The 13,571-nt window shown below is 44.8% G+C and overlaps 1 protein-coding gene across 1 annotated transcript in view; it reads right to left on the reverse strand.

The window, feature by feature from the left end:
* Positions 1–857: 857 nt before the first annotated feature.
* LOC117042622 (zinc finger protein 197-like) overlaps positions 858–13,571 on the reverse strand; it is a 41,530-nt gene continuing 28,816 nt past the window's right edge. Inside the window, exons 10-12 of the mRNA XM_033142169.1 lie at positions 7,438–7,851; positions 5,387–6,001; positions 858–2,197 (exon numbers count right to left, since the gene is read on the reverse strand). Coding sequence (XP_032998060.1) covers positions 1,215–2,197; positions 5,387–6,001; positions 7,438–7,851 — 2,012 coding nt within the window. The 3' untranslated portion in view covers positions 858–1,214. The remainder of the gene's footprint in view (positions 2,198–5,386; positions 6,002–7,437; positions 7,852–13,571) is intronic.

The following is a 13,571-nucleotide window of genomic DNA, read 5'->3' on the forward strand; positions in this document are numbered from 1 at the left end:
TTTTGACAGCTTCATTTCCTGTGCCACTGCCCTTTCACACTTAGAAAGAGAAAAAACTGCAAAATAGACGTCAATGCTTGCGACAGTGTGACCAAGACTTCCCCAGTGCAGTACAGTGGTCATAAAGTAAGCCATAGCAGGTTTTTTCCACATTTGCAAGAAATAAGCCATAGTGATAGGAGCGAAGGAGAGTTCCTGCATCCTCTCTCTCTCTATCCCCGCACTCAGCTGGAGAATGCGCTCCTCCCCTCCTGCCGATCAGCTGTGAGGCGCAGAACAGGCAATTCACCCATTGTCGCCTCAGCGGCCCCTTCTCCCACGTGTCTGATTGCTTTCTCCTTGCTTTTACCGAAGGCATAAAGCAGCCTTTTAAAACCCCTGCTGCAGTGAGGGCTTTTTCCTTCTCGCTGTTTGCGAGCTGCTAAAAGTTACAGTAACATTTTGTGGGTAAAGGACGGGCAGTTTACTGTATCACACCCCGCTTTCCTGCTGGCTCAATTGCTCCTTAGTTGCTACCATTTACAGCACCAAGTCAGCAATCTTCCTTGTTTTCTATCTCTTCGCATTTTCTGCCTTCATTTTCGTCTTGCGAAGCATGGCCATAGAAATTTTTTGTCTTGCAAGTCACCTAAACAATCGTAAAACCCTTTCGTCTAGCGAGTTTTTCATTGCACGAGGCAATGCGAGGTACCACTGTACAATGTAAACCATGCAGAGTTGCACCCTAAGTACACATTTACCAATGTAGACCAGTTCCCAGCGGAACTTGCTTCCGAGTTAAGCCTTCTTTTTTTAAAAAAAACAGTATTTTTTATTAAGAAAATTCAAATCAGTACAATTTGTCGATTTTACAACCAATTATATTCCACCCCACCCCCCAGTTAAGCCTCCTTAGGAGAGGATAGTTCACAAGTGGGGGACCTGTGGCCCTCAAGGTGTCACTGAACTCCATTTATCATCAGTCCATGCAGCTGACATGGTCAATGGCAAGGGGTTTGGGAAGTCCCTCAACATCTGGAAGGCCACTGCCCCAAACTTACTGCAACAGTCAGTGGGACAACTCGGGGCAAGTCTATATAACTGTCTGAACTGGGCTGGAGATGGGTCCTAAGTCTTTCCTTCGCAGCTGTGCCGCTATTTCCCATCTCCTCTCCTCAGCTAACAATTCAGCATCACCCTTGATAACCAATCCTGCCCTATGAGGCCCTGCCAGCTCATTCATCAAAGCGCTTGCTGCACTCAAAGTAGTGAGTCTTCTCGTGGGCTTCCAAGGAATCCTTCCGAATGAAACCCTGCCCACACTGGGAGCAGAGGTATGGTCTTGCCTCCGTGTGTGTGGCCCGGTGGCAGAGCAGCGTGGCCCTCAACATGAAGCGCTCCCCACACTCCTCGCACTCATGGAGCCCCTCCCCTGTGTTGGTACTCTGTTGGTCAGCTAAGGAGGGCTCACCCTCGGAGAATTTCTCGCTTGCAGAACTTTCGGGAGGCAGTGGCTTCTCACTTGAAGAACTTTCGGGAGACAGTGGCTTCTCACTTGCAGAACTTTCAGGAGGCAGTGGCTTCTCACTTGCAGAACTTTCGGGAGACAGTGGCTTCTCGCTTGCAGAACTTTCAGGAGGCAGTGGATTATCGCTTGCAGAACTTTCGGGAGGAAGTAGCTTCTCACTTGCAGAACTTTCGGGAGACAGTGGATTATCGCTTGCAGAACTTTCGGGAGGCAGTGGCTTCTCACTTGCAGAACTTTCAGGAGGCAGTGGCTTCTCGCCTTCAGAACTTTCGGGAGGCTGTGGCTTCTCTTCCACTGGGGCAGTCTGGCTGGTGTCCGGCTCCGACGGGCAGGGATTTGTCTCCCCGCCTTTGGAATATGCAAACCTTTCCAGCCTCGCTCGGACTTTTGCTTTAATCTCTGCTAGCTCAAGTTCTGCAGCCTCAGCCTCAGCATCCTTGGCTGATTCACTCTTTGCATCCTCGGTGGAGGCACCCTCAGCGGAATCACCCTCGGCAATGGAAGCACCCTCGGCGGAGGCACCCTCAGCAGTGGAAGCACCCTCGGCGGAGGCAACAGGCCCTTCTGCTTGTTCTCCCCTTTCCTGTCTGCAAAGGCCCCATCGTCCCCGGAGCTCAGCCAGCTTGGCATTGTCCATGTGGCTCAGTACTGGCACTTTCAGAGGTTTCAGTTCCACAGTCATCATGTTGCCTGCAGAGACAAGAGGGAGAAACAATCCAGGCATGAGACCAGCCCATTTCAAGGGAAGAAGGGTGGTGGTGGTGGTGGTGGAGGAGCAAAGAGCTCTCCCAGGCATCAATGCTTGTCAAAGAAGCCCTGCTGCACTGAGTTTCAGCAAATGGGGACATGAGGAAGAGCATGGCCTTGTTGACATTGGTCCCTTCATCCTTTCAATATAAGAATTAGAGACCCCAGGTGTATATTTTCATTATTTTAATAATGTTTCAATGCTTCAGTTTAATTGCATTTAACCTTTTAGAGTGTATTAGGCTTGATTTTCGTGTGTTTTGCATTTGTGGATCTTTCCCTCCTACACTGCATTCCATCTCTTCTTATCTATTTTATTTTATTTTATTTATTGAATTTTATGCCACCCTATACCCAGAGGTCTTGTGTTCAAAGAACAAAATCAAAAAATATAAAACCACAAAATATATATTTAAAATAAAAACAACCCCCTGCCCCAACCTGAAAATGGTACAAACAGCAGGATGTTTTAGCACCAGAACGTAAATCAACTATCCTTGAAGCAATCTGAGACCGAGGAAGAGGATTTTATGATGCTCTTCCCTCACTGTAGGTTGCCAGAGTAACGTTGGACATTTGAGACCTAAAATGGTCAAATGGTCTGGGCATATCAGGGCTACTCCAAGGCAATTGCAGGGGTGAAGATATCAGTATGGAGCCATGAGTGTTATCACAGCCTTTGCTATGAGCAAATGTAAAAGGTGGGATAACAATGGCGTGCGGACGGAAGAAAGGAGGGCTTAATTTGGGCAATGGACCTAGGCATAAATACTCCATTATTAGCATGGGAAAAATTATGGAATAAGGATTGGAGATTCATGACTTGCGACTCGATAAAGGAAAATTTTCTCAAGATGTTTTTATAGGTGGTATATAACACCTACCAAAATATCCAAAATGTATAAAACAGAATCTAAAATGTGCTGGAGGTGTAATCAATCAGAGTGGACACTACTTCATATGTGGTGGACCTGTAATAAAATTAAGAGCTTCTGGGACATGGTATATGAGAAGTTGAAAAAAAGTATTTAAACAAACTTTTGTAAAAAAAAAAGAAGCAGCAGCATTTCTATTGGGCATAGTAGATTCAGACATCGCAAATGAAAATAAGGTAATGTTCCTTTATGCAACATCCGCAGCAAGAATACTAATTGCAAAAAAACCTGGGAAAGTGAAACAGTACCAACAAAAAAGAGTGACAAGAAAGATTATTTGATTACCCTGAGTTGGCAAAAATGATGGATGCAATTAGGGGACAGTCTAAACAAAAATCTGAAAAAGGGTGGGGAAAGTACAGAGATGATTTTAAAAAAAACAGTGCCCTCAAATTAAAATCTGAACTTGTTTCAAATAATTTTTGCAAAATAAAATACAGTCATACCTCTTGTTGAATTTGCTTCACATTGCAGCTTTTCGGGTTGTGAACGCGGCAAACCTGGAAGTGTATACTTTCGGGTTTCGCCGCGTGCACATGCGCAGAAGCATTCTGCGTGTTTTGCAGAAGCGCTCTATCGCGCTTGCGCAGAAGTGCCGCTCTAGTTGCGGACTTTTCGGGGTGCGAACGGCACCCAGGAACGGATCATGTCCGCAGCTAGAGGTACCACTGTACCGTTTACAAATGCAACATATGGAGAAGGGTAGAAAAGACGAAATGAGGAAGAAACAGTTTATCAAGTTTAAGATCAGACCTGCGTTGAGGAGGAAGTCTATTAGAATAGAATAAGAACTAAAGATTGGATAACATAAGCCTGTGTGCAGAAACTTGCGGATTTTTTAATGGATATACCTTTATCATTTATTTTGTGTTATCTTTTGTAGCTTGTTTTCTAAGTGTCGTGTTTGTGCTGTAATAGTAAGTTAATAAAAAGCATTTACCAAAGGGGGGGGGGTAATTCAATGTAGCACTGAGGCAGTTGTGAGTGGAAACATTATTGGACAGATGGAACCATTTGCCCTCTCCCCCCCGGTATGGTGTCGTTGAATTTACCACTGAGCCAATCTGGGGGGTGAAGGGGAAAAGCCCTGTTGCGCTAGCAGGAATGCTTTTTGCGATCTTGAACTTAGCAGGGCACATTACTTGAATCCCATTACAATGGTACCTTGGTTCTCAAATGGCTTGGCTCCCGAACGCCACAAACCCGGAATTAAGTGTTCCTGTTTGCAATGGTTTTTTTTTCGGAAGCTGAACATCCAACACGGCTTCTACTTGACTGCAGGAAGCTCCTGCAGTCAATCCGAAGCCACATCTTGGTTTTCGAATGGTTTCAGGAGTTGAATGGACTCCTGGAACGGATTCATTCTTCAGGATGTTTTTATAGACGTTACCATATTTGCAAACACTAACATGCCACACAGCAACACTGGTTCTCTGGGCAGCTTGCAACAGAACTATTGACAAAGGGACTACTCGTACGCTGGTCCTCCTTAGAAAAGCATCATTTTACAATTCCCGTCAAATTTCCATTTTACTATGAAACAACATTGGTACCCATATGTGGCAGAACCTGCACATTTGGTTATATCTTCAGGGATAGCAGAGATCATGCAAAGAGAACCAGAACATTAATTCTAAGCTGAGGTTTGTTGAATTTTGTCAGGCTACCATTAACCAAACTGTAGTCACATGAATTGCGCATTTTACACAATGTTAGTCCTACTCAAAGAAGACCCATTGAAGTCAACAGACATTAATATGTTTGGGGTCTGTTAATTTTAATCAGTCTAATGTGAGCAAACTTAGTTGGTTATAACCCTAAAGAGTAAAAATGGTATGGTTGGGCATGGGAACAGATTTTATGGGATTCCTTTTTCTTTGGGTACTTTCTTCTGTTAAGCCCACTAAAACAGTGTTTTTCAACCTTTTTTGGGCAAAGGCACACTTGTTTCATGAAAAAATTCACGAGGCACACCACCATTAGAAAATGTTAAAAAAATTAACTCTGTGCCTATATTGACTATATATAAAGTAATTTTCCCACGGCACACCAGGCAACATCTCGCGGCACACTAGTGTGCCACGGAACAGTGGTTGAAAAACACTGCACTAAAACATGAACAGAGATAATTAATAGTTTGTATTTTTTAAATTAATTTTTAAAAAACCCTTCCTGATTCAAATCATACGGCGCTCACCTTTAGCAATTTGCTGGTGTGCAGAGAGTTTTTTGGCATTGGAGATCTCTCTCTCGTGGATCTTCTTGTGCCGGGAAAGATTCGATTTATAACTGAAGTTTTCCCCGCACTTGTCACAGGGAAAAGGTCCCTCACCCGCGTGGCTTTTCATATGGATAAGATGGGTTGACAATTTGTAGGTTTCGTGCCCACATTTGGGGCACGTGTGCTTCTTCTCCTTTTGAAGGCTCCGTGCTCTGTTGCCGGGCTTCTTCCTGCAGCCAGAATGACCGTCAGGCTGGTGGACTGTTTTGTAGTGTTTGCTGCAGGCAGAGGGCTCAGAGAAAGCTCTCCAGCATTCGGGGCACTTGTAGGGCTTCTCGCCTCCGTGGCTTTTCTGGTGTCTCAGCAGGTCGGAGAGATAGTATGATCTGTGCTCACATTCAGGACACTGGTATTTCTTATCCATCCGTGCATACCTGCTCCTCTTGGCAGCCCTGGCTTCTCGGCAGCGAGACGATTCTTGCTGACCTTGAGCCAGAGAACCGCCACCCGAAGGTTTTCTGGGGAGTTCCTGCACTTTCACTACTTTTTTCGGAGCTTTCTTCGCCAGGATGTTAATTAACTCCTCCTCATCTGTGAGGATACAGAGATAATTGAGATATAGGGCTGTTGCCCCAAAGGAGAGGCTATATAACCCCTGACCCCCTTATTTTGAAAGCCAAGAGCTAGAAACATGCTTTAAAATAAAAAAAGCTACACTCTCCATGGTTTTTTATGATGGAAAAGCAAAGTAACTGGAGCATCTTTTGGTGAACAGCTGCTTTTGTTTTCTACCTGCTCTTGCCTCGCACTTCTGTAGGCAGGCGAACCTCTGGGGTGAGGCATGAAAACAAACCAGGATTGAGTGCAACATAAAACCACTGTCAGTGTAAACAGAGTTTAGAACTCCAGTTTAAAAAACATGGTTTCAAACTCTGGTTGGCTGAACAGCCGATGGGCCTTCCGATATTGTTTTTGGTGCACCTGCCGCAACCGGAAGCCACGCCTTGGTTTCTGAACATTTCAGAAGTTGAACAGACTTCCGGAACGCATTCTGTTCAAAAACCAAGGTACGACTGTTATGCGTCCTTCTCTCCCTGCCCCATGGAAGTAAACTAGAGCGCTTAATCCCACTTAGGTGTTGGAGTGTACGCAGACACCAATCAAAAGTTTTCAACATAATAGTACTTTTGATGGCACCTAAAATATGAATCCGTTTTTTAAAATTCACTTGTAAAGAAGGGTGTAAAGCAGTGTTTCCCAAAGTGGGCAATACCATACCCTGGGGGGCTCTGGAATCATCCAGGATGGGGGGGAGGGAGTAGGCTTGGGTACAATTGGAGCTGCTGAATAAAAACAAGGTGGCAGTGGAAACATAAAGAAGGCCCAGGAAGTGGAGCGGATTGGACTGAGCTGACAGGCTTCACTCCAGTCTACCCCATGGGTTTTTTAAATTACAGGGCCTAGTCCACCTCCTTGCCCAGTTTTGAAAAAAACTGTTCATACCCATTTCATCTGTTGTGTAATGACACTTACTGATGTAACGGGGTGTGTGTGCCTATTATCATTATCCTGAAAAGGGAGTGGTAGGCCAAATAAGTTTGGGAACCTCTGGTGTACAGGAAAGTGCTCAAGTACATGATCCTGATGCAGGTCTCACCCCTACAAGGGAGGTCATCAATATTCCCATGTTGCTGATGGGAAGCAGAGAAAGGACAAGGACACACACACAGTATCTTGCCTAAAAGGGCTGCTTAACAAGTTCATGGCAGAGGCAAGATCAGCACTTAGCAAACCAGTAAGAGGCCAAGAAATGAGCTTACTTAGTTAGAATAGGAAAGTAATCTGCTCCTTTGGGTAGGGGCTTGTTCTCTTATTTATCTGATTTGGTTTATTTCATAAATTTATACACAGCTCAGCTGTCGAAAAAGAAAGAAGTATAACCTCAAAGCTGTATTCACAGCAAATGTTAGGAAAAAAATCTGCACAATCCTCTAATATCTAATGACTCACCATAGAGGAGTACTCACCACTAAGCGTTACGTCACATTCCGCCACATGAACCTGGGGAACCAAAGGGGTACTGGAAACAGAGGTGCCAGGAAGAGGCTTCTTTATTGAGCAGGAAAGACATTCCAAGTGTTTCTTAAGGCTCTTTTGCCATGCAAAGGTTTTTCCACACCGAGGGCACATGTAGGGCTTTTCTCCAGTATGTTTCCTCATATGGCAAACAAGGTCTGTTAAACTCCTTGCCTTGTATCCACATTGTGAGCAAGTGTGTTGCTTTTTCTGACACTTAACTGAACTTGCCATGGCAGCTAACCTGGACAAACTACTCTCTCCTGGGTGTTCACTCAAAGCAGGTTCGTGAATCAATGGAAGACCTGGGGATATCTCAAACTCTTCTTCCTCCGTTTTGATTGTGGGCAGAGAGTCCTCAACACCTGCAGGGAAGGAAAATAAATACATGCATCATTTTGCGACACAGTAATTCAGTTTTACTAGCAAACTGGAGGCTAAACTAACCCCTTTCCAGCCCCGGGAGGAGCTCAGGGAGCATTTGTGCAACACACCTACACACTGCAACCAACATTGTGACAGTTTGGAAAGCTCTGCTTTAAATGAGGTGTTTTCCACATAGCAATTTCTTTTCTCCAAAGTGATCTTCTGTGTGATCAGAAGAAACAGCTTCTCCAGCAAGATTTCTCTATTTATTTACAAACTACAATGTGTTTCCTGCCCTCCCTCAACCCTGCCTGCAAGAGAAGCATCTATTTAAATGTGTGAATGAGCATCTTTGCAGTTCATTTAGCACTTCAAAAGGCTACCTGGCAGCAGGCAGAAAGGGAATGCCCTCAGCTCTCCTGCACAACCAGAGATCAAGGTCACACGGCTTCTGGTTCCAGTGCCTTAATGGAGACAGCTCCCACGACAGCGGGAGATTGTCGACAAAGGAAAAACCAAGGATGATTGAGGGTGATTGTCCTTGCAAGTTCCCCTCAGGGACGGGGGGGGGGACCTTCACTCTCAGGTATCTCGGTATCTGGCTCTTGCTTCCACATGGAATGAGAGAGGCAGAGACACTGAGTGCAAAAGCACTTTGTTTGCTGATAACCCTCCTATACTGTCATTAAAAAGCAAAGGTTCTCCTGTTAATCAGAGTTTAATTGGGACTAATGTACAGGCGTGTGCTGGAAATGGTGAGATAATAAACTGCATAATGGAAGCAACTGCAAGGTTACTAAGGTTTGAACTTGAAAGAAGACTTTATTGGGTATAAAAAATGGTGTGGGGGAGGGGAGCCTTCGGCTTCTTGATATTCTCTAGAAAGATACAGCAATTTTTAATGAGCAAGTGAAGAATGAACTAGATTGCAGAGGTGCAGATACGGAATACAATATAAAATAGAACTGTGTGAACAAAAAAGGGGGGAGGGGAATGCTAATTATCACAGTGGAGTATGGAACCGAGAAGCCTTCTGTGGCGTTTGCCCTCTAATGCTGGTGGTGTCATACTGGGGATAGTGTGAAAGGGTTAATAGACTGTCCAATGAAAACCCAGGGGCGGAGTCAACAGTATTTTAAGACTGAAGCACAGGAATTTGACAGTTCAGTCAGGGAGTTCAATTGGTTTGGTTGGGATCTTGTGGGTGGAAGGTAAAGGGAAGGTATAGGAACAAGAGTGAGATATTGACAGGAAATATTCTGAGAACATATGTGAAACGATGTATTCGAAACCATAAGCTTGTTACTGTATGAGAATAAACTTGACCTTTTTGTTCAATTTTAAAAACCTGAGACTCAGTGATTACCAGGGAGGACCTGGTCAGTGGCAGCGGTACAGTGGTGGCACAGGGGTCAATCGTCCGTAAAACGACCGGGGACCCTGGGTGATTGCCACAAAACTGGCGGCAGCGGTGGGATAGATAAATACGCCGTGTGGGGAAATCAATACATCTGTGAGGGGAAGGGTAAATCTGGGATTGATTGCCTTAGCTCGAGTGTGACGACACTGGTTTAGTGTAATAAACCTAAGGTGCGCTGCGAGACCAAAGTAATAAAAAGAGAAAGAGAACTCAAAAACTGTTCTGGCAGACGGTTTGAGGCTTGTGGTTGGAGGAAGTAAGCTTGAAGGGTTTGTGCAAAAACCCAGAGCAGATCTTCGGGGCCAGAGTCTAGAGAGAAGCCTAGCCTGAGGGAACAGTAGTGAGAGGAAATTTCTCTTATTTACTTTAATTAGCTGTCAATTCTCATTCACACATAATGCCACCCAAAAAGACAAGAAATCCTGTGAGGGAACCAACTTATGAAAGCTCTGAAGGAGAGAATGGGAATCCTCAAAGGGAAGAACAGAGTTTAGAAGAAATTTATAATAATTCACCTGAGGTAGAGGAACCAAACCTCTCTGTAGAATTTGAAAAGAATTAAAGCTGAGGCAGAAATGGAAAGAATTAAAGCTGAAGCAGAAATGGAAACATATTAAAGCTGTGCAAGAAAGTGAAAGGGAAAGCGAATGGGAAAAAATTAGAGCCGAACTTCAAATAGAAAAAGACAGAATGCAATTTCAGTTAGAGATGTGGAAACTGGAATTAGCAGCTATGGAAAACCAAAATAATAACAATAGTACCAATGACCAGACTCAAGTTAAAGTGGATTAAGGCGTTTCGCTGGGTTTAAGGAAAAGGATAGCCCAGAAGCTTTTATAACATCATTTGAAAGAGCTTGTCAGGATTTTCAAATGAAGAATGAAGACAAGATGATGATATTGAGGGATAGAATAAGTGGTGCATTAGCTGAGATATATGCCCAAATGCCGGAGGAACAATCCAAAACCTCGACACGTTTAAGCAGTTAATATATACCCAGTTTGGGATTACCTCAGAACAGCCAAGAAAAATGTTTAGGAGTGTGACAAAAGCGAGGGAGGAAATGTTTGCTCAACTTGGAGCCAGAATTTCAAATTACATCACAAAATGGCTAGAGCAGGAGGGAGCAGATTCAGTTCCAAAGATCAGGGAGGTGATTGCTCTGGAACAATTCTAGGAGACTATCCATGGCCAATTAAAATATCTTATAAAAGAAAGACACCCCAAAACTATTGTAGAGACAGCAACATTAGCTGACCAAATTAATGAAATTAGGGACCATGGGTTTGACGGACCAAGATTTGGCAGGAAAGTGTGGCAGAACCCCAGCAATAAATTTCAACATGCAAAGGGAAACCCTTCTTCAGTAACGGGACAAGGGAAACATGGCATTGTCAAAGGCCCAACTGACAAAACCCAAACAAACACCGGTCTCACTGAGGAAAAGGGGCGTAAAACTAATTATACTGGGCCTAGAGAGATTAAGTGTTGGACATACGGTAAATCGGACCACAGAAGTTTTAACTGTAGGAATGGAAAAGTCTGTCAGTGCTAGTCCACAGAAACATGCATATTGTATCCACACAGTAGAGCAGAGGCTAATCAGGCTGCCATGGAAACCGAAGCCCAAGATAGGCCAGAGCCTGCTGAGGTAGCTGAAGCTAGAGTGCTACATTGTTATGTTATTAAGCAGGATAATTTCCTTTTATAAAACTCTGGAGAACACATCTGGATTGAGGGAAAGAAATATCTCGGGTTAAAAGACACGGGTTCACAAGTTACCATTGTCCACCCACCCAGAGATAATCTGTCCCACAACAATAAACCCAGGTAGAGTAAGAAAATTAAAAGGAATTTCAAAACAGCCAGACATTACAGGTGGCGGAGGTTGACATTAAGTTCCAGGATTGGTCTGGAAAGTGGCAGGTAGCCATTTTTAAAGAGATTCCCACCACAGTGCTTATCGGCTAGGATCTCCTAGAGCATATACAGAGTGCTTTTGTAGTTACTCGCTCCAAGGGGGGGGGTCAACAGTCACCTGATACTGAGGGAAATGTTACAGTTGCAAATGGAGGCAGGGCTAGGGAACCACAAGTGGAAAGTATGAGTGAGGAGGGAACTGAAGCCCTTCTGGTTCCTTTTACAAATACCCCAAAACCTAGTTTCGCCCAGGAGCAGAAGAATGATATCGAATTAAATAATTGTTTTGAGGTGGCCGATTCTGCTGTTCCTTTAACCCCTGAATGTCCTGAAAGATTTTGTATAAACAATGGACTGTTATATAGGGAAGTCCTTGCCACACCCTATAGAGGAGGGGAAGAAGTCAGAAAGCAGTTAGTAATCCCACATACTTATATGGAAAAGTTACAGGTAGGTAGCCGTGTTGGTCTGCCATAGTCAAAACAAAATAAAAAATAAAAAAATCCTTCCAGTAACACCTTAGAGACCAACTAAATTTGTTCTTGGTATGAGCTTTCGTGTGCATGCACACTTCTTCAGATTGGGAGATCTTGCACCAAGCTCATAACAGCCTATTTGAAGCACACATGGGGATTACGTGTACCAAGCGACAGGTTGCACAAAACCTTTATTGGCCAGGCATGGGGAAACTCTATTGTCAAGCCTGTGACATTTGCCAGAGAAGGGGCATGACAAGACAAAGGCCAAGCTGTGTCCTTTGCCTATAAATTCCACACCATTCCAAAGATTAGGACTTGACTTAATAGGACCATTGCCTAGAGCCACTAGACCAGGGAACAAGTATATCCTCACAATTTTAGATTACGCAACCAGATATCCTGAAGCCATCCCATTGCGAAATATAGAAACGGAGACCATGGTGAATGCATTAATTATATGAGTTGGCTAGGGTTTGCCAGTGAGTTGGTCACTGATTTAGGCACATCGTTTACATCCCGGCTCATGAAAAGGTTGTGGGAAGCGTGTGGCATCACACACATAACTTCAACACCATACCATCCAGAAACAAACGGTTTGGTTGAGAAGTTTACTGGGACTTTGATCTGCATGATCAAAGCCTATATAGCAGAAAACCCCAATGACTGGGACTACAAGTTACAACCTCTTTTATATACATACTGTGCCATACCTCAAGAGAGAACAGGGTTCAGTCCTTTCAAATTATTATTAGGCCGGAAAGTAAAAGGACCGATAGATCTGCTCTGTATGAATTGCAAGGATCACCAAGGTGGTGATCCGGATTCAGCGATAGAATACCTATACAACCTGCAAAATATGTTGCGAAGGTGCTCAGAAATAGCAGGGTGAAATTTAAGTCGCCCAGACAAAGCAAAAAACCTGGTACAACAAAAAGACCAGGGAAAGAACTTTTGAAGCCAAAAATGAAGTATTACTATTAAGAACAAAAGGAAACAAAATGCAATTAGCTTGGGAGGGACCGTACAAAATCGTGTCCAAATTTAATGACATACCATAGTTTTCGGTCCATAAGGCGCCTGGACAACAAGACGCACTTGTTTTTTAAAGGGGAAAAACCAGGAAAAAATATTTTCCTGGTCTTCCTCCTCTAAAAAACAGGGAGGGGGGCGCTGGAGGGGAAGCCCCTTCTCCCTTCACAGCGGCTCATCCCCACTTCCTTAAAGGGACATGTCCCTTTAAAGCAACAGGGGATAAGCCTGCTTTTGGCATCGGGGCGCAGGGTGGTGAAGAAATCCTCTACCAACCTCCCTGCCGCCCACCGATCCCAAAAGCAGGCATCGCAGCTGCCTCCCCCACCTCCCGCCGAATGTTTGCTCGCTCGCTCGCCTGCTCGGTGCAGGCGGCAGGAGGTTCCGGCTGGGCCCAGCCAGGCCCAATTCCTGCCTCGGCTTCTCCCTGACTGTGGCCCCCGCTCCCCACACCTGGCTTCCTCCCGCCGCCGCCGCTCACTCACAATTCTCAATCTCGCCGCCCTTCTTGGCTGCCGCCGCTCACTCACCGCTCTCAATGTCACTCGGTGCAGGCGGCAGGAGGCTCCGGCTGGGCCCAGCCAGGCCCAATCCCCCCCTGCTGCTGCCGGCAACAAGCCCCGACTTTTTTTGCCCATAGGAACGCATTAAATTTCAATGCATTCCTATGGGAAACCGTGCTTCGCAAGACGAAATTTCCGCAAAACGAAAGGACTTGCGGAACGAATTAATTTCGTCTTGCAAGGTACCACTGTACAGGCATCTCCCAATTTACAGATTTCCCGACCAGATACAGACCACAGTGGAACCTTGGTTTTCGAACAGCTTAGTTGTTGAGCAAATTGGCTCCTGAACACCGAAAACCCAGAAG

Source organism: Lacerta agilis, chromosome 2 (genome assembly GCF_009819535.1).
Source record: "Lacerta agilis isolate rLacAgi1 chromosome 2, rLacAgi1.pri, whole genome shotgun sequence".
NCBI lineage: Eukaryota > Metazoa > Chordata > Lepidosauria > Squamata > Lacertidae > Lacerta > Lacerta agilis.